The 21076-nt window shown below is 38.9% G+C and overlaps 1 protein-coding gene across 2 annotated transcripts in view; it reads right to left on the bottom strand.

Annotated features, from left to right (window-relative positions):
- The window catches only part of NTNG1 (netrin G1), a 148513-nt gene that overhangs the window by 44292 nt on the left and 83145 nt on the right, over nt 1–21076 (bottom strand). For both annotated transcript variants that reach the window (XM_059854417.1, XM_059854418.1), the window contains exons 4-5: nt 13398–13570; nt 3476–3502 (exon numbers count right to left, since the gene is read on the bottom strand). In XM_059854417.1, the coding sequence (XP_059710400.1) occupies nt 3476–3502; nt 13398–13570 (200 nt within the window). The remainder of the gene's footprint in view (nt 1–3475; nt 3503–13397; nt 13571–21076) is intronic.

Genomic DNA, 21076 nt, shown 5'->3' with positions numbered 1-21076 from the left:
CTCACATGACTGAAGATTTAATAAGAGAACTTCTTGGTTACTGCAAAAGGGCAAAATCAGGTCCAAGTTACTTTGTGTTGGTATTAAAAAAGAAAAAAAAATCCACTAGTATTTGCTCTCACCACCTTTTAAAATATATATTTACCACATTAGAATATCATTACAAATGTGAAAAACAAATAAAGATAAACTCATCCAGACACTATTTTCGCTCCAGAAAAATACTGAAGAGATTTTTCAAGGTTAAGAAAACAATAAAATAAGAAAGTGCTCATTCAGTCTTTTTTTTTTTTTAACTTTTTAATCTTGCATTTATTATCATTAAAAAAAAGTTCTCTTAATTTAAAATTGACTATAAGGAAGAACAAAAACATAGAGAACAAAGCAGAAAATACTGTTTGGTTATTGTGACTGCATCTTGCACTTGGGTGCATGGTCTGTCTCTAAACTCTGACTCATCTGCCAGCAGCAGGCTTTAAGGTGATAATAACCCACACAGAGCTATTTGCACATCATGTCTATCTTATCCTCTATCTAATTATACCCTCTATAACAAACTGCTTAGCATAATTAGTGGAGTTATGCTTTACAAAAAAAAAAAGAAGCAATAGTTTAGAAGACTCAACTTTTTGAAGGCATACATGTACAGATTGGTAATGTTGGTATTTGGCCACAATAACAAACATTTTGGTGCACTGGTCTATGTAAAATTGTACAATCATTATTTTAGCAAGTAAAATAATGCAGTTTTTGGAATATTTACATACTGTATAAAGGCATTTATTAAAATTATGAAATGGTTTTGGGACTCATTAATTGCTAACACTTTCACCAGTATTTTTTCAGACATGGCTGAAAAATGCTGAAAAAGCCAGCATTGTAATCAAGAATGCTGGAAATGATCAGAGAACCTATTATTCAACTGATAGACAACAGCAGGTACAAATGACCTTAATGGGAAAGCTCTGGGGGTTTTTTTGGTTTGCTTTGTTTTCTTCTAGATGATCAGAAAGGATGTTTACTAATGACCACTGTTTCTTTGTGTTCAAATTTTAGTGCTAAGCTGCTTTAATACAAAATCCTTTGAGGTAAAAAAAGGAAAATAGAGAATAATACATATATGTGCACACAGGTGAACGTATTTTATTCTTTGCTGGCTTTCATTGCAGTCTCAAAAAAGGGTTAAATGAACATTGCTTGAGGTGGCATCATTTTGCATGCTGGAAGTTTAGTTTCTAACCCCCCTGCCCCAACCCCATCCTCCTTATAAACTAGGAAAAGCTGGGAGCACACAAAAGCCAATACCCCCCTGTAGGTGTTTGCTGCCAGGCAAAATGAAACCCAAACTGTATCTCCCAAGGGTTATTTCCTGCCCCCAGATGGGGAAAAACTCTGCTGATCTGAAAACAAATACTGTGTTAGCATAGACAAAACAAAAATCATGCAGAATCCATTAAAGCAGCCATGACTAATTAATCTTGTTTGGTTTTGTGTGTTAATTGGACTTCTGTTAAATTCTCTTTGAGAACAGGATAAATTTATGGATTCTATCCTCGTTTAACAGAAATTCTGCTATTCCTATGTTATAGAAAAGGTGTTTAGAACATTAAGCAAGCAGAGTTATTTCTCCCCTGAGCTATTTAAGGAAAATCACATGGAAAAAGCAAGCAGAGTATCAGTATTTACTTGTGCTCATGAAGAGATGCTCATACTTCAGATAGGCAAAAAACATGTTGAATTCTACCACATATTATCCCAGAACATTTACAGCAGACTAAAGATAAAACACTTATTTGCAGAAACTCTTGTATTTTCTATAGAATGTTAAACAGAATTTTCTCAGCTTGTAATAAATAAACTGTACTAATCATCCCAGTGTAAAATACAAAGAGGTCAACAATGCATCCTTTCAGCTCACCATTGTTCAAAAGGTATTTGAGTTTCCCTATTAAGTTTTCAAAGGCCAACATCTGCTGATGCTCAGAAATGGTAGATGTGGTGACGAAGGCTGTATGGAGGGTGAAGTGAAAACACAACCATATAGACCATGCAACACAGTAGTACTAAGAAACTATAGCACAATCAAACTCCAAAGAGCTATTTCCCATTCATCCATTTCAGTTATTAATGGCAGGAATATTTCTGAGAACGGTGACATAAACTTATTCTCTTTCATTTAGTTAATTTTTTTTGGTAATGTATATATGTATAAACAGAAACTTTTGAAAACAGCACATCACTATGAATCTGCAGGCCTGCAAATACCAGAGGGGACACTAGAGCAGGCAAATGACATTATTAAGATTGGAGGCTTTCATTTGCACATTCTTGTCATTGATGCTGTTTTTCTATTTAAAGCAGAAAACAGATGCTGTGGCACTCAGCTGCTAACGCTGCTCACACTTGCAAGGGAGAGAGTTTTGATGGCATTTAACTTGCCTGTCTAGAGCTTAACAAATCAGTGCTATTCATGAGCTTAAGTAAACTGAATTGATTATAAATTGGTAGTCCTGACCCTGCATCATAAGAAGTGAGACAGTTTTATCAAAATTGTTAAAAACTTTTCACTTGGATACCGGCTATGGCAAATTGCACTTAACAACTGTGATATTTTATAACTGTGATTGTTCTGTATATTATGCAAGTTGTGTCCAAAGTATTTGCAAAGCTGAGGCTGTGGGGAATATTCTTTCCTTGGGCCACAGCAGGACCCCATTTCTCCCTCCCTGCTTTATTGGCAATTAACTAACGTGCCATGACTGTGTCCCCCAGGCTCACAGCTCAGCTGCTGTGCACTTGGTCTCTTCACGTGTTTTGTTTAAGTAGTCATCTGTTTCATTGATATAGTAGTTCTTTATGTAAGGGTGTCATGGCTTTGCTATAGTTTAAGAGTTGTATTTTGGAACTTTGATTACATACAGGAAAGCATTTTTCTGTGAAGGAACACAATTCTATATATTTTGTGGAGTAAAGCCGAGTTCAAAGCCTGCTAGAGTTAATGCAGATTCCAGCAGATATGCTGCATTTGCTAATCTACTTCATAGAAATGAAAGCTATTCCATTTATAAACTTTTCCATTTGCTCTTTGAATTTACACACACATATACATACGTGAAAATTATTGGTCCTATACTTGTGTTATTAGCAAACACTTTTCTTCAAAATGCTCAACCAGTATTTTCTCTGCAACAGTGTCTTAGTTCTTTGTGTCACACTAGTTTTGTAGGACTCAGTGTTCATCTGCTGATAAGAATCGATCCGAAAATCTGGGGCTGAATGCAGATGTAAGGAGTGACATTGTCTCTGACCACATAATAACAGTAACATGTTAATGCCAGAGAGGAGGCCAATACACAGCCCCTGCCCCACAGGGCTTGCTGTCAGAGAAACATTATCTACACCAGAAAGGGATGTTGGGAAATCAGATCCATGAAGCTGAATGACAATGGAAAACAATACTGGTTTTATTACTTACTACCAATACTGGAAATACTGGGTATACCTGCAGAGAGAGAAAACACAAAGAAGTGTAGTTAGCTGTTTGCTGTAGCTGGCTGAGCCATTACACCTAAGATGCTGACAACATCTTCAGAGTACTTTATCAATACATAGTTAAACTCAAGCATCTGCCATTATGTGCCCAGTCCTTTGTAAATGCAGAGTCTTTTAGATTTTTCAGTATGGGGCTGCAGGGACCACTAAAATGCATTGACAGATGGGATCTATACCAGCTCTCGGAACTTCATGAATTTGTTCAGAACAGTTTTGTATTTCAACTAACCAGCCATTAGGTTTAATGCTCTAGATAAAAGTATCAGTCATGCATGTATTATGCAGATCCAAGAGAGTAATTTAACCAAGGGATAGATGCATTGCTAACTGCTTTGGCCAGCTGCTTAAATCAGGTGGTACCTTCTGTTGCATTAATTGTATAGAACTATTTTCCCCTCTTTTACCTGACAGTTATCTAAATTAAGCTATGTAAAAGAAATGTAATTGAGTGAAACAATCTAATGCAGTAGGTTGGCCATATTGATTAAGTCTCTCATTGATTTATTTTTTTTTCCTGTGTTCGTTTCAATTCCTAAACCGAATTAATGCAAGGAAACCATTCCAGAGACAGGTGAAATTCACCATGAGAGGTGGGGCTGTTAAGGAGTAAAACTCCTTCACTGGATAAGCAGTGTAGGATCTCATGCTGTATAATGCAATCTCAAGAACTTGCTTCTTGTCAGGTCTGCCCTGAAAGCTAGGTTTTGTGTGCAGCACAAAACCATGGATATGAAATCTTTCCTGAAATGCCATTTTCTTAAGACTAAATGCCATTGTTAATGGGACTGTGGCTCACCACTCGGGTTAGTCAGAAACTACAGATCAGTATTGAAATCCTGGATATTTTCATCCTCTTCCTTAAATACAGTTTGCCTTTTTAAAGTTTAAGTGACTTTTGTGGCATGCATTTTGTTGCAGAAATCTGTCTCTTTCTCCATTAAACATCTGCTACACTTCTTTCAACATCTATCTTAAAGTTCTCCCTTACTCAGAGATGGAATGGATCTCACTCTGCAATTAAGTGAAGGAATGTCTTGAGAATAAATGATATTCAATGCAAGCAAGGTTGCAGAGTCAAGCTGGGAAAAATCCTCACTTGTGGCATGGCTAAGACAATGCTGAAGTAAGAGAATTTGCAGAATAGGAACCAAACCCAGACTTTTTATGTTTCACCACATCAGTCCTGGGACACGTATGAGAATTGCAGCTCCTGGGTTTTGTAGCCTATGGAAGCTGTGGCCTGGCAGAGCACCATGGACAGCACCTGCTGCTCCCCCAGCTCCACACTCAGACACTGTTTGCAAACTTAATTATTTCTACTTATGCTGAGATGAAATGTATTTTCCAAAATTTTAGCACCATGAGGTATTGAAAGCTAAATGCAAATATCATCATCATAAAACAATGTGGTCATAGTTCTAATAGTAACAAAAAGTGCTTTTTTTTTGGTTAAAATAATTAAAGAGAACATCTATCCCCTTATTTTAAATGTCAAAAAGACAATCAATTTTCAAATATTTTTCCCTAAAGTTTCAATAGCAGCTTGTTTAAATTTTTGCAAGTCATTGTAGCTGGTTTAAATTAGCAGGATTAATTTTCCTTTATACACTCATGGAACCTACACAAATATTAGATAAAAGACAAAAACTGTGCTCTCGCACTCACACTTGTGCTGTGAAATGGTATTTGTATTTCCTCTGGGTATACTCCCCCGCATCAAACCTCTCTGTCTCCTACACACACATACAAATACCCTTTCCTTTCTCTCCTGAACAGATTGTAGCAAAGGAAGAGGTTTTCCTGCAAGTCTGCTTGCCTCATATTGTCGTACTTCAAAATTTTCAATGAATTCATAGTGATAAATGCTTCCTGGGCAGAGAATAATGAACACAAGATGCCTGCTAGCCTGAGGGCTCTCTATTAACCTTGCAAAGATATCTTCAGGTTCTGTTTCAAAAGCTGTTTTGATATTTCTGTACAGAGTTTCTTAGCTGGTGTGGTCTTCTCTAACCAGACTGGTTTTTGTACTACCAGGTATCCCTGTGTGAGGTGACTGGCCTTGGTAGTGCACTGCTTTATGCCCTTCTTACTAAAGAGAGTGAGAATGACACTTCTGAGTTTGTCTGGAAAGGAGCTGGTTATGTAGGGCCACGAAGCAGGGTCTATTAACACTCTGTGGAAACCGCACATATGATGGGGAAATTATTCTTAGAAGGAGTGTTTGTGTGAGATCTGGAGTTACATATTGAGGCTAGCTCTTGAATTCAGCTGAGCTGGATTTGGTGCAAGTCCTTAGGTAATCAGGCACAGGAGGTGTGATTCTGCCATCCCTCTCTGTCAGTGAGGAGGCAGGCAAGGGCCTGAGCACAGTCCACTGCTGTGGACTGTGGGGTCATCCCCCCACTGCTGGGGACACCCACAGGCTGTGGGGTCATCCCCCCACTGCTGGGGACACCCACAGGCTGTGGGGTCATCCCCCCACTGCTGGGGACACCCACAGGCTGTGGGGTCATCCCCCCACTGCTGGGGACACCCACAGGCTGTGGGGTCATCCCCCCACTGCTGGGGACACCCACAGGCTGTGTGGTCATCCCCCCACTGCTGGGGACACCCACAGGCTGCGGGGTCATCCCACCACTGCTGGGGACACCCACAGGCTGCGGGGTCATCCCACCACTGCTGGGGACACCCACAGGCTGCGGGGTCATCCCACCACTGCTGGCCCTTGGCTTGAGCCTGGTGTGTTACACGGTGTTGATTGTTTCCAGTCAGCCTTGTACTGAAATCTGTGAGTACTCTGCAGCAGTGAAATGATGGGGACAGGTTAGAGAGATGAAGGATCAGGCCTCCTTTGATGGACAATTCTATTGAACAAGGTACAAAAAGGGATTCAATTTACACCTATTCAGTTGTTAAACCAAAGCCATGTTCAGCCTAAATTATCTTCCCGTTGAAATCACTGGGATGGTTATTAATGGTAATAGATTTATAGTAAAGGGACATCAAGTAAAGCATGCAAAATAAGTTCAGAGGTTGGTACTGCCCCTGAAATTGCAAATATTGCAGGAGAAAGTCACTAATACTATTTATTATACTTGAGGGCGGTGGTTTGGTATATTACATGTTCACTGTAAGTGCATCTAAATATATATGCATTACTTGAGAGGAAAAAAATCTGGTGTTTTCCTTTCGTATGATCTTCTGCATCTGCCCTGTAATTTTCTCATTTCCCCTACTTCCAGAAATGGGTTGTTTTAGCTCTTAGCTACCATGGAGCTGGCTATTGAGATGAAGAAAAAAGCAAATCAGATGCTAGCAAAGAAAGCAAGTTTTTGATTCTGTCTCTAGTTTGTGTCAGTGTGAAATACTTAACACAAAGAAATGGATCAAGCTTTTGGTGAGAAGGACCACACTGCTGCTTCCAGTGTCAGGGCAGGTCATACCCTGCAGACCCTCTTAGCAGCTCCATTGTCAGTGCCCACATGTGCTTCTGGCAGGACTCTTAAACAGGAACAAAATATAGAGCTTTTCATAGCAGAGTCAGAGCAGGGATGTTAATGCCTCATCCGATCTTGTGCTAGAATATCTCCCCTGCAGCATGACAGCACTCCCTGCAGTGAGTCTTTCTTCCTTTTGCAGCTCTTCCATTGAGGAATGATTGCAATATCAGATGCTCAGCATCAATTCCAGAACTTGTGAATTCTCTAGCAATTTAAAGCCCTGAGAAGCTCGATGATACTGGTGTCTTGTAATCCCTCAAAGGGAGTGATCATCATGATCACAGGAGTAAAGTTTTCATGGATTGTTAAATCTGTAGTCAGAAAAAGGATTACACACAGTGAAAGAAAATTCTTTGGAAATTTCATCTGTTTCATTGCAAGAGCCCCAGAACTCCTGCTACTGTTAATTTTGCAGTTGTTCCTCTGTATAGATTGAATTCATAGCAAAGGAACTGCTTTGATGAAGTTTGTTATTCCTCAGCTCTGCTTTCCCAAGCGATATCACCAGAAATAAATGGGACAGAGGAAATAGCTATTGTTTTATTGGGTAACATTTTAAAATTCGGACTTGCTCATGTCATGTTTTAGTGAGTCCAAACCAGTATTGAAAATTCTCTCTAGGAAACACCCAGTGAGATCAAAAGATTTTTTTTTTTCAAGTAATCATAATTTATTGATAGAATATTAGAAACTTTGAAGAGTCTGAAACTCAGACTTTTTTTTGGCACTTTGAATATCTTAAAACAGACATTTTGCCTTCCCATGCTGCTGCTTGCTACTCAAGGACCAGAAGTCTCTTTCATTTCACCTTTTCACTGTATATGGCAAAAATAGAGTTGTTTGAAACCAGTGACGTACAGAAACAATTCATTTCCCAGCAACAGATGTCACCACAGCCAGCACAAACAACCAGCTCAGCAGGGTCATGCAAGAGGGTAGAGTGCTGAAGGGGAATTTTTCAAGCCCTATTTTAAAAAAATACAGCACATTATTTATAATGCATTGTTTTTAGGTATGTACCTGTGATATTTTGCTGGCTATTGCACTGGATACCCAGTTGAAGGAAAATGAGTTTATCAGTTGCAGATTTTTGCAGTTTTTCCTGACACTCCTGTCTACCTGAATGTTCTTGATACACTGCAGTTTTGCCCTCACAGTAGGTTTTCCAGCCTTTTGAGTGACATGTTCTTGTGGCTTTATACCTTCTGTAAGCTTCATGGACTAATATTAAGATGTAATATAAATATAAAATAGGAGCAATATGAAGCTTTGCTGTTTTGTAACTTATTGATTGATATCTTCCTTTTTCTCCTTGAAACACATTGTCAAAAGCATCAAGGAGCAATATTTTATAACTTCAGCATGTGTCCCATTCCTTCAAATCAAGTCATAAAGAAGACACTGGAAAACTTCTAGTTACTTGGGAGAATGGGCCCTTAGAAAATGGGACACTGTCTAGTTTATGAGTCTGCTTTGACTGGAAAGCAGGATGTGTGATCCTTTCACTTAGAGGGATCCTTGTCACCTGGATTCCTGACTAGAAAGCACAACCTCTTGGACAACTTCATCTATGCTGGTTTTTCAAGATGGCTTTTTTATTGAGCAAGTATTTATGGGGGAAACTGAACATCAATGAGGGTGATACCAGTGCACTTCTGGAGGTGCCATAAGTTTTGCCAGAAACTGTTTCTGTGGCAGCTGTGCTGCACGGATGCCTTGTAAGTCTTTTCCTTTCAAGGAGGTTTAAGGCTGTGCTGCTGAGACAGTGGCTGTACCATGGGAGGGGGACCCACTGCAGGAGAAATTCAGTAAACTGAGACTGTCTGCCTGACTCCTGACTGAAAAGAACCACCAATGTTTCCCATGTCCTGGTCAACCCCTTATTTGATATTGAACAATGAATTAGGAAAGTCATGTAACAGCTGGGAGGGGGTTCTGCTGAGTGTGGGGCACTTTTGATACAGGTTATTGGTGGTGAAGGGACTGACACAAAGCGAGGAGGCTTTGATGCAGGCCAGCTCAGTGCAGTCTGAGACAGCTCTGTCTGATGGAGCAAAGAACCTAAGTGCCAAAGATCATCTAAACAGTGAGAGGAAGAGAAGGGCTAGTGATGTCAGACACATACAGCTGCTGAGGAGAAAAGCTATCCTGTAATACCAAGCAGAGAGAAATTCAATAAGTTCACTTTGTGTGTCAAAACATATTGCAGAAAAAACTATCTATAGAATGTGGCAGCACAAGGGAATGAATGTAATCACAAAATAGTCAATAAGATAGAGTGGAAATATAAAATAAATGCTGTGTGGAGACAAATGGAGAAATATTGTTAGTGCCAGTAAACAACAGAGTACTTGCTGTCTTTCACAGGTAAAGCATGGAAAAATGTTTTACATTCTCCTGAAAAACTCAGGGTGACTTAAAATGGTGAAGAAATAAATGGATAAAGAAAACTGGTTTTCCTGTCAAGGTTTCTGCTATGACTACAGAATAATCTGGAATGGTCTTCTGTTTCAGGAGCTGTAGCTTGAAAAGGTATGTTAAAGTCTTACTGGCCACAAAAAATGGCAGAAACAGAGCAATGGAAATAACAGAATTTCCAGCTGGGAAAGATTTGGAAATAGACATTAAGCTCCTTGTTGAAGCTGAACAAATTTCACAAATTCACGGAATGTCATGAAAGAGTGTCCTTTTATTTTGTGGAAAGAAGAAAAAAAAATTTCAGAGTGTTTAATATATACAACTATTTTAACTGTATCTTATTTAAACGTATTCATGTAAACTTCAAACATATTTAAATTTTTAAATAATTTGGTCTTAGATGAAAAAGATGGTCTTTGAAAATTAGAGGAAGAAGAAGTATCAAAGGAACACTGTATTACTGGATTATACAAAGTGCCCCCAGAGAACTGAAGTAATGTATGAAGGGAAGTTATTTCTATCACAGTGTTCCAGGAACTATTTCAGAATCCACACCTGACTAGGGAGAGGACAACACCAGGGCTGCACTGCTGATCACACGATGGAGATGGTGACTAAAGGCAGCAAGTTAAGTGAAATTGCACAGGCTGTACAGACAGTTTACACAGTAATGTATAACTTCATATGCTCCAACACATACAGCCTTAAATCAGGAAGTGGCAAAAGAAATGAAGATTTACATACCATAAATGATTGCTGCTTGTACCAAAGAATCAGACAACCCACAAGAAGAGAAGCTGATTTAGTTCTGAAGCAGTGCACAGGACACAATTCAAGATGTAGTTATCAGAAAACCACTTCTGGACTGAAAATCAACATGCTTGTTGAGAAGGATAAAAAAAAATCCAATGCAGTAATATTTAACTTTGAGAGAGCAAGGAAGTTAGATAAAAGAAAAGTGAAAAGAACATCTAAAAAGATATGCATGCAAACAGCATGAAAGCAGCTGGAGACAAGTGTGTGAGAGGCTCAGAATAATCATATATAACTCTTTTCTTTTTATGTAACTTATAAAAATTAGCTCTCTTAAAAAAAAAAAAATCCGAACCCCAATGCCGAATTGAAAACAACAGAATGCAGATGATTTTGGAAAGATAGCCTTCAAAAGTGTAAGTCTTCTCAGTGGAGAAAGTTATGGGGAAAAAAAGCATAAAATCTGCCAATTTAAATAGAAACCACAGTATTTTGAGAATCAACTTCCTATGGACACAGAAGTTAGAAATTGTTTTTTGTTTAAACAATCATACTAGAAGCAGGAGGCCCAGAGAGATAAGTGGGAAGATAGGAAATTGAGGTATTATTAATACTACAATTAATTTGATTAATTAATAATTCATTAAATATTGAATACTAAATGAATTGTTTTCACTGATGTTCACAAGAAAGAAAGAAAGAGAGATTCTCACCTCCTGAGGAATTTTCTCAAAGTGTGTTAGCATCTGAAGTAAATGGTATTCAACAAGAGCTGCCATGAGGAAATGTTACCCCAAGAAGTATTTTACAGGAACTCAAATATGATGTTTCTGAACTAACTGTTGTAGCATATAACCTGTAATTTAAGTTAGCCTTGAGGCCAGAAGAAATGTTTTAACTGTGGTACAGTCTTAAAAAAGGATTCAAGGACTGATCCAGAGAATAACAAAATATAAAAGAGGCACATTTTTATGTTATCATAAAAGAGCCATGTTGTTGTCATGTCTAGAATATCATGTGTGGTTTTAGCCTAACCAAATAAAAAAATGACATCACAGAACCAGAAGAGAAAGCACAAATGACCAGAGATGTGGCATGGTTTTATGATAAGATGAGAGAGATCAGGATTTGTCATTTAAAAAAAGAGTGGAGGAGTGGATAAAGTCAAGTGATAAATGGTGTAACAGATGTAAACAAAGGTGCATTATTCTTTGTTCCTTCCTCATCCAAGGAGGTACTTGCTTAACCATAGAAAAACATTTAAGGCAAACAAAATAAAATACTTTTCACTCATTGTCTCACTAAAATTTGAAATGTGTTGTCATAAGGTATCACTGAAGTCAAGCTTATGTCAGTTAGGTGTCTCTGTTCAGCAGCCAGCAACCCCAGCAGTCCAGCTCAGAAAGCCAGATTGTTTCATGGTAACTGAGAAGGTGAAGAAGAAATCCTTCATGCTTCCTCCTGTTTGCCAGAAATTCCTGCTGCCGATGACTGCTGAAGTCAGGATTTGAGGGTAAGTGGAGTCTTTGTCAGCTCAAACAAGGTTGTTTTCATGATGCCATCACCATCATCATCATCAACCCCAGAAACGGCTACATATTATTTACAAAATGTTTTGATTTTTGATGAAACTGTATATTTGCTGAAATTCACTGATGTTGTTTTAACATTAAGTTGATTTAACAAGCTTCACACACTCTTTCAGTAGGTTCTAATTCCACTGTTCTGTCTGGTGTGTGCTCAGCTGACTGGGAATGAGGTAAAACTCACAGTAAGCTGAATTTAGCTAAAATCCACCTGGTAAATCTCACCATATTTCCCAAACTTAGCTTTAAAGTATTAATTCTGTGAGCCATACTCAGTTTTTGTAACAGGCAAAAAATAAGTGAATACTCTTACAAAATGTTTTCCCCTGCTTTTTGGAAGTTAATTTTTTTCTGCTCAGTAAGAATTTTATCATAATTTCATGCCCCCAGACTTCATGGTTTGTTACTTGGTCTACTACTCTCACATTTTACTTGATAAGGTCCTGCTTCCTATGATCTTCATTTCTGAGTTTTGATTTTTCACAGCTGCTGCTTTGAAGTCTTAGATAACATTCTGAGCATTGCACATTGCTCCTGGTTTTAAACTTTCCATGCAGCTGCATACATAGCTCTGTTTCTCTCAAGTAACTTTTTCAATAAATTGTTATAGCTAATATTTTAAAATGAATGTTTTGCTTCTATTCAGGGCAAAACTGTGGACTCTTTTCTTAAAAGCAGCTAGTAACTTCTCTCAAAAGGTATCCTCATTTTCAGTCCTTTCTTCAAAGGAATTTAAGTCTGTTACTCAGTTCAGGGGGATTCTGAATCACTGTGTATTTCATATACATGTGAAAAGGAGAGCTGAGGCTCATACTTGTCTTTGTGCCCTCTCTTTCAGCACCACCTTTTATTTTGGCCCAATCCTGTCCAGAACCAGGAAATGGAGCTGTCAGTAACTTCTTGCTTTGCATAATGTGGAAGTGTGAGGGAACAGTACATGTGTGTTGTGGAGTGGCTGTTAGCTGGAAACAAGCAGATGTAAAACCTCAGGTTTTGCCCTCCCTTTCTCTCTTCAATACTTGATCTACAAGAGTGCATCTAAATTTGGACTGCAGGTCAACATCAGGGAAATGTTTCCCAACCTTTAGATCTTTAGTTAATAATATGAAAAATCTGGCCTGAGATGGTTTTTTCCCCTTCCTTTTTTAAATGGACAAAAAATGAGCAAGGATTTCACATGCTGAGCTCAGAGTGTCACTAATCTCAAGACAGCAAGAATGTACAAATGGAGAGCTGAGGGCACTCTGGCTGGAGCAGTGCTGCAGTTATTCCCACTGTCTTCTCTCCTCTGTGTGTGGTTTTTATGTGAAGAGTCCTAATTTTTCAATTCCTTAGCCCTTTCTGTGCAGTGTCCAGGGATTTGTCTATGGATATAATCATGTGGTTCTCCTGGAAGTTATTTAAAGCCATGTGAGAGCACAGATGATGTATACTTATAATTAGCATTTAGAAATTGACACCTTGTCCAATTAAACGCACCGAGTCAGAAAGAAATGACAAACCTTTGCAAACATTAATCTTCCTTCAGAGTCATGATATGGGGCAGAATTGTAATAATGAAATATCCATATTATACAAAACTACTTACAGATATTAGCAGTGCCCTTAGGTATAGGCAGATAAGAACCAGGGCTCCACGGTCGGCCCTGATAATTCTTCTTGCATTTTCCACAGTCTGGGCCCGTTGTGTTATGCTCACATTCACAAAGTAGTCTTTTGTTTTCTTCTTTACAGCCAGTAGCATGAAGGTTGCACTTACACCTAATTTTAAAAGGCAAAAATAAAACAAAGTGGGATATTATTTAGAGGTGAGGTGAGTTTAAGCTCAAGTTTTAGAAAAGCATGTCCTATGGCAACCGCTCGATTTCTGTGCTGTCCCTCTGGTATTGTTCTACCCTGAAAGCATAGCATCACAGGACATTCCTGCAAAGAGCAAGTTGCAGATCTTCAGCTCACACAGGTCTAAAGGCAGAAATGTCACTAAGATTCCAAGATGCTCAATCTTGTTTTCACTATTGCAGCACCACTGAGAACAAAGAAATGATTCTTTTTTTTTTTATTTATTACAGATAGGTCTATAATCTTGCAAAAATTCAAGAGTTACTATTCCCAGGAACAAAACAAGTCCTCTGCTTCTGTCCTTACAGAATCTGGTCCAAAGTACACCCTGAGAGCCTGAGAAAACAGTCTTCATTTAAATATCCTCTGCAATACCACACTTCAGTAGAAGGAAAGCTCACTATAATGGTGTCTTGCCATTCTTGTTCAGCAAGTATTGTCTTGTTCAGAAAGGAAATTTCTTTTCCTGCTTTAATTTAATATAGCTGTAGTAGCTGAAGGTCAGATTAATTATTTTGGTAGGCACATTTAGTTTTACTTGGGAAAGAAACCTAATCAAGCCTTGTGACAAAATCATTAGATAAACCAGATTCTGCATCTGGTCTTAAAACAATTGTTTTTTTGTTAAATTCCCCTCTTTTCCTGAAACTAGGGCACTTACAGAATGGGAAATTAGTTTCATAAACAGTAAGGTATTTTCACCTCCTTCCATACTTTTCCACTGGATGTCAAAACCAGCTAAAATCTATTTCTGTTTGGGGCTGGAGAGAAAACTAGTATTTAATGACCCTTGCTGTTTGTTTTCCTAATGACTGTACATCTAGTAATTTACAGGGTTCTCATGTGTGCATTTGTCACCTGTTCCATACAGTGACCAATAATTAGAGCAAAACAACACGTGGAATGGCCAAGTGCAAATTAACAGCTGTCAAGCTGACTTCCATTTGGAAGGAATATGACCTGAAGCAACTGGGCACATACATATATATCCCCAGGGTAAAACAAGCTTGCAGTTGTCATAAGTAGCTGCTGGAGAAAATCCACAAGAATATGTAATACAGAAGATGGTGGAGCATTCTCCTCTGTGCTAGAAATGAATGCAACTGCTGTTATTTGAGCAATGCTCATTCTAAAGAGAAACAGGTTCAACACTTTTAAAATTGAAATGACCAAAATGTATTCAATATGCTGGACAAGAGAGTAATTTTTACACAATTTACAAAATATGTGTGCTTGAAGACTAAATCAATTGTGAATTTTCAGTGAGTTGCCATAGTAGAGTGAAAGATGCTTGTCTGGGCATTAGTGAATGACATCCATCTATTCACTAGACACTGAACCTTCTGGTAAAGGGTACTGCTATTAAAAAAAGTCATGGGTTGTTTTACTGTCCACAGGAATATGAAAATGGAACACTCCAAACAGGAGAGATATACAGTAAGAACAAGACCAAAAAATAGAGCGGAAAAGCAGGAGAGACTGCCAAGTAACTAGAACAAATTAGAGAGAGGAAGGGACTGGATTTCTTTCAGGAGCAGATTTCTGTTTTATTGTAGGGACTCAGTGTCAGAGGCAGCAAACTGATCTAGGCAAGAGGAAAAAAGTGGTTGATTCTGAGGAAAAGCTGTAGTACCTAGTGCTCTGAAAGGGTGCTGCAGACTTGTACAGGAACTGAGGTGGGGGAAGATAAAGGTATGTTCCTCTGCTATTTGGAGTAAATATTCACAGCTCTTTTAACAAGCACCTGAAAATAAAGAATAGTTGTGTCACAAAATCTTGTGCAAAATCTCTTTGCACTTCTTAGATGCTGTGCTTGTCAGATGTTCCTGAAGAGAGACTGACCCTTCCTTAGTTTTGCTTACATGGGTAAAAGTCTTGGATGGACTCTGGCCTTCTCCATCCTCCTCTGCTTCTATCCAGTCCTGTGCCATGCTTCTTCAGATATATATGCAAAACATATGCATGTATTTATATGTATGGATATATACATGCATACACAAATAACTCCCATATAGCCTCATCATTTCCTTTTACTGCCCTCTTGCCCCAGTCCCTCGGTGTCCCACCTCTTTACAGGCTGCCTCCTCCTTTTCCTGATTTCCCAGGCAAGAGAGCATGGGCAGCACAGCTCTGCTGCCTGTCCTGGTGCCTGTTTTTTTAACTCCTTCGGGCAAGACTGCTGCAGAGGAAGTGCTTCTCAGCCCAGGGTGCAGCACCCACACCCAGCTGTTCTGGGGTCCTGCCCAAGGCATCCTGTGTGACTGCAGCATCCACCAGACAGAGACAGTGAGACATCCTGCAGGGCTGTTTGTACCAGGTACAGGCTGCTTTGCACAAAACCAGCAAAATGCATTTTCTTCTAGAAGTAGCTGGCAACCAACCTTCTGTCAAATTTTACAACCCTATTAATGGAGATTTAAAACCTACAGCCCCCATATAGGCATTCAGACTAAACACACACAAAATAAAGTAGGGACATTTTAGCCACTTAGCTTCGTAAATGGAAGAATTGCTAAATAGCTTTTCTTGTCCTAAACCAGTAGAATAATCAAAGATTCATTCAATCAATGCATTTATGCAAATCAACTTATTTATATGCTTTATATGTATTTTTGAAAGCTTTCCCAGCAGAATTACCCAGAAAGCTGCCTCCCGTCTTAAAAGAAAATTCCAAGTAATAATAAAAAACTGAAAAAAACCCCCAAATCAAATGCCAAAGCATTGTGTCCCCTCCCTTAAAAAAACCAAAAAAGAAAAAAAAAAAGCTATGTGGAGAGAGGGGAGAGTAGTGTAGCCTTCTAGGAGTATTTAAAGAGAATAAGAGAAACAATAAGTTCAGTCACTGGAAACAAAATAAAGGACTGACTTAAAACTATTGTAGGCAGAGGATAGCCCAAATCTAACATTAATAACTGAACAAAAAAAGAGACAACAATGGTGAATTTCCAAATAATCCTCAGAATGGTTCAAACTCAGCTGTGTACACTTTCTAATAAGAAGAAAATAAGGAACAAATGCAGTGGCTAAGTTTTACTACAAGACTAGCTAAAATTAAGGTTAAAAGTACATTTATATAAAAATGTCAATTTTGACTTAATAAGAGTTATACTAGGCACAAAAATAAATGTTTAACCCCCCCCCCCCCCCAACCCCAAACCATAAAAGATCAGATAATGTGTGGTAAAAACTTTGCCTTCTTAGTGTATAGCCAAAAAAAAAGCTGGGTTTGGCTCATGATTATTTTCATACAAGTATAAAATTCATACAAGTAGATTAATAGAATCTGGAGCAACTGAACTGATAGTCTTGTTAGTGTCAGCAACTATATATAAGGAGTAAAAGAGTGGAAGTGTAAGTAAAAGATGATGTTCAGAAGGCTGAACCAGAGGCTCTGATTCTCCTCTTGCACCATTTTTTTTTTGCTGAAGGCACTTGACAGGTCCTGAAGAGATTGATCATGATCTCCACTGCAAATCAAGGACGTGGCTGAATAGTGAATGTGTGTAAAATGCAGGCAGTGCTAAAACTGAAAGAGAACAACAAACATCTGTAGAAAGCAAACTGGAGGATACCACATCTGGGGAAGCCAAGCCAGTATCAAAATCTGTGGTATATGTGGAGAGAGAAACAGGGAAATAATATTTCATATGCTTTTGGTTTTTTATGAAGGGTGTGCCAGGAATTGGGCAATCTGTCCCAGGGACCTCATCAGAGTGTACACATGCACTGTCTCAGAGACTTCTGCAAAGAGAAATGTGTGTTGTGCTTGAGGGACAGACTTCTCTGGATGACTGAGAGAGGTAAATGAGCGTAGCGGGGCTAAGAGATGACTAGAGTACAATAAAAAGCTGCTTCTATTTGCAGAATAGGCAATAAGGAAACCAAATATTTAGGGTTACAGAAAGAGGGCTATTTTGGTACAAGTAGCACCCAGACAGACCATGAGAGAATCACTCTTTTGATGAGATACACTGGATAGTCAGTGGTGTGAAAACAAAGCAGCACATTCTGGGCCTTAGGAATTCCAGCTGTCAGTCAGCTGAGCACCACTGATCTGGGAGCTGATTTGGGCTCCCAGCAGATCACTCAAGATGTGCAATCAGCTTCCTATGGAGGATACCCAAATTCATCTCTTTCTTATGGAAGATTACCTTTCTTTTCTACTCCAGAGAGAAGGAAGGATTTTTTTATCTTCTATGAATATCCATAGTGATAAATTATTACTGAAAATCCTAGGTACCATTTGTAATTTCATTAACCACTTGCTTTGAAGGCTGTTCCTAGCTGTTACTGCTGTCAATCTAAAATATTAACAAAAGGTTTAGTTACATACAAATCCCATTTAACACAACAATCCATAGCCTGTGCTGATGCTTCCATTGGCAGAATGTGCTTGCTTGGGCTGCTTGTATAAGAATGGAGAAGGTCTGAAAACCTAAAATACTGATTTCACCTGCAGTGTACTGAGTTCCATATGACAGTATTCCATGCCCATTTAGAAATCCAAAGAAGAAAGTCCAAGTCCTGTAAAGGGTATGATGTACACACACCCAGAAAGGCAATTACTGGGTAGCAGTGGGTGGGTAGCAGCTGCTGGCACACCAAGTGGGTTTGCCTGCAAAGAGAAGGGGATGACAGAGGGAGCTGTAATCAGTACAGCAGGTTTGATAGCACAGGTTAAGGTCTGGAAAACACAAGAGGATCTGTGCTGCAGCCCCTGCACTGCACTGGCTAACAGCTTAAGGGCAAAATCTCATGTAAGGACACAGCAAATGTTAAGGGCAAAGTGCAGTTCTGAGATACAGTACATGCTCACTGTAAATGGCACTGCTGAGGTCTAATGCTTGTATGACTTACAGAGAATGACTGAAGTCCATGATTATAAATATCAACAACTCCATGGACAATTAGGTCACGTATGGAGAGATGTAGGCCTTGAAATGGCTTTCTACCTGAAGGGAAAACTGTCTGCCATTTATATCTGGTGACAGTTTTTGCAGACTTTTTTATTATTGCTCCTGGTGGGGCAGATCTGTCAGTGCTGAGCTTGTGGAAGTGAATGCCATGGCCCCACAAAACTTGTCTGCATTTGGAAACTTCCACCCTGATATTTCTGCAGCACAGTGGATATCCATCTTCCCAGTTCAACCTGCTAAGCAGCCTGGTTATAGCACATGCAAGAACACATTTCCCTCAACGTGCAAATTCAATTTTGAATCACTGGAGATTGATATTGCTGTCCAATGCTATAAACCCTAATTGTGTGGGAGAACAAATTTGTTTTTCTGACCACTCATCTCTGACAGACTCATTATTTTGTCATAAAGCAATTGAAATGATATTTTTGGCAGTTACATAAGGCACAGGAGCGCTCTGGCGCACTGACGGAGCAGTGCTGTTGTGGTGGGAGCCCTGGGTGTGCTGTGCTCCTCACAGACTCTATTTACATTCAGGCAAGTGACATTAAAATGCTGTAAATATCACTAAGGTAATTGCTAATAGCGTGCTGACGCTCTCGCAGGGGAGTGCCAACCAACAGACTGGGGGCACGTGAGGGGATCCTTGATGTTCAAGAGATCATTCACGAGAAAGAAAGACAAGAGGAGCTCTTTGATACATTTTTAACGACTAGCCATATGTTCCTCACTTAGATACATCTTTGAATCATTCTAGGTCATTGCCAAAGTTTAGAAAATTAACTTGAAACCAACTTGGAAGCCTTCTGCACAGACTCTTCACTTCTGCACGCCACGAGTCGGCTCCCTGCTCCCAGGTAAGCAAAGCCCGAGCTTGCAGAGGAGTTGGTGTGTTTGCTCTTCACATTACTGCCCACACAATGAAAAATACCATCCCCACACAGTTTTAATTAGGCATTTGAAAACACTGTTGGCAATGTTAGGAGCCTTAGTCAGCTCCCCAGTGCTAGCAACTACTTCCAGCACCTTGTTATAGTTGTCCTAAAGGACTTGGCCGTGTTTATCATGACATCAAATGTGTTAATGCTGTCATCTACATTATGCCTCTCAAGCTTACTAATGACCTTGAGGCAGCTTCCCCAGTGAGGTTTAGTTTTCTAATGTAATGTAGACAGAGGAAAATTCCACATTACAAATACATTTGAAGTGATACCCCAGCCAGGAAGGAGGATGAGCTGTAAATTGAGAAAGCAAAAGTCAAAATATACTATGAAATCTTTATCACTGAATCATTATTTTTCAGGTTTAAATTTTTTTTTCTCTTAATGACACAGATTGATCATAACTTGAAAAACTACGTGTACAGGTAAGTTACAAAACTCTTGCACTGTTTCTGCAAGTGTACAAGGTAAACATCATTACTTACGTAAGTCTGGTTATCCTTTAATTTCCTCTGGTAAGTGAACACATTTTCATTGAGGCTCACAGTCTCAGAAACAACATTGTTGGCTGAACAATATTATTCATTATATTGTAAGATTTTTTCCATGTCATGTCAAAACCCCACAGTATGCTGATCCATACTGTAGTTTTCTAAGCTTAGTAGATTTTGTGGGGATAAAAATAAAGGACACTGTTGTGAAGAAATAAAATGACTGCTGGCTAATTTATTTCCGTGGGGATGCAGCAGACATCAAAATGGTAACAAGATAATTATTGCAATCTTGGCTACCAATGCTCGCTGTAAGGACAACCCATCTGAAGTTTTGAGCTAAAAGGGTCAAAACCACCTAAGGACAGTTGACAATCAGAAAATGGCATGGCTTGCTGGCTGCAAGTAGGTCTGCTGAACAAATGTTCTGGCTCACATGAAGCAAAAAAGTAACTTCACTTTTCTATTAATATTTTTTTTAGTCATATGAGTATCTCAGGTTCACAATGATGTATGGAATCTAAATGCAGAGAGGGCACTGCGTCTTTTTCTGGACATTAGGAACAAGACCCCTGTGGTCTGGTGGTTAAATGTAGCCACTATAGTGAGAGTAATGAATTGTGAGTCCTTTTTTTCACTTGTTTATTTCTGGAAATGCATTTGGTCACCAGTTTTTTCCCTGTCCTTTTCCCTGAATTTATCTAAAACATCATAATCTCTCACTGAAAAAAAATTCCTTTGTGGAATAGGGCTACATCAATAATAAGGGATAAACAAATTCAATAATAACAAATATAACTTTTTATAGGTAGATACATTATTCTTTCATTTGGAAAGCAAGGACTAATGGTGGATCAGGTTTTTAAGCTTCTTAAATCTGTAAGTAGCTTTGTGGTTAGAAAAGAAGTTTAACCTGTGCTCAGTAATCCTGCTGCACCTTAGTACCTTAGAATCCAGAGATTTACAGAAGCCTCTTCAACTTTATTCTTTACTGTTTCGTTTTCACTGCTAAATTTGGGAGGAAATTGAATTAGATTCCCACAGGCAGTATGGAAAATTGGGGAAAATAGCTTCTTATTC

This window comes from Haemorhous mexicanus, chromosome 9 (assembly GCF_027477595.1).
Source record: "Haemorhous mexicanus isolate bHaeMex1 chromosome 9, bHaeMex1.pri, whole genome shotgun sequence".
In the NCBI taxonomy this organism is placed as follows: Eukaryota; Metazoa; Chordata; class Aves; order Passeriformes; family Fringillidae; genus Haemorhous; species Haemorhous mexicanus.
This window is presented reverse-complemented; position numbering and strand designations above follow the sequence as displayed.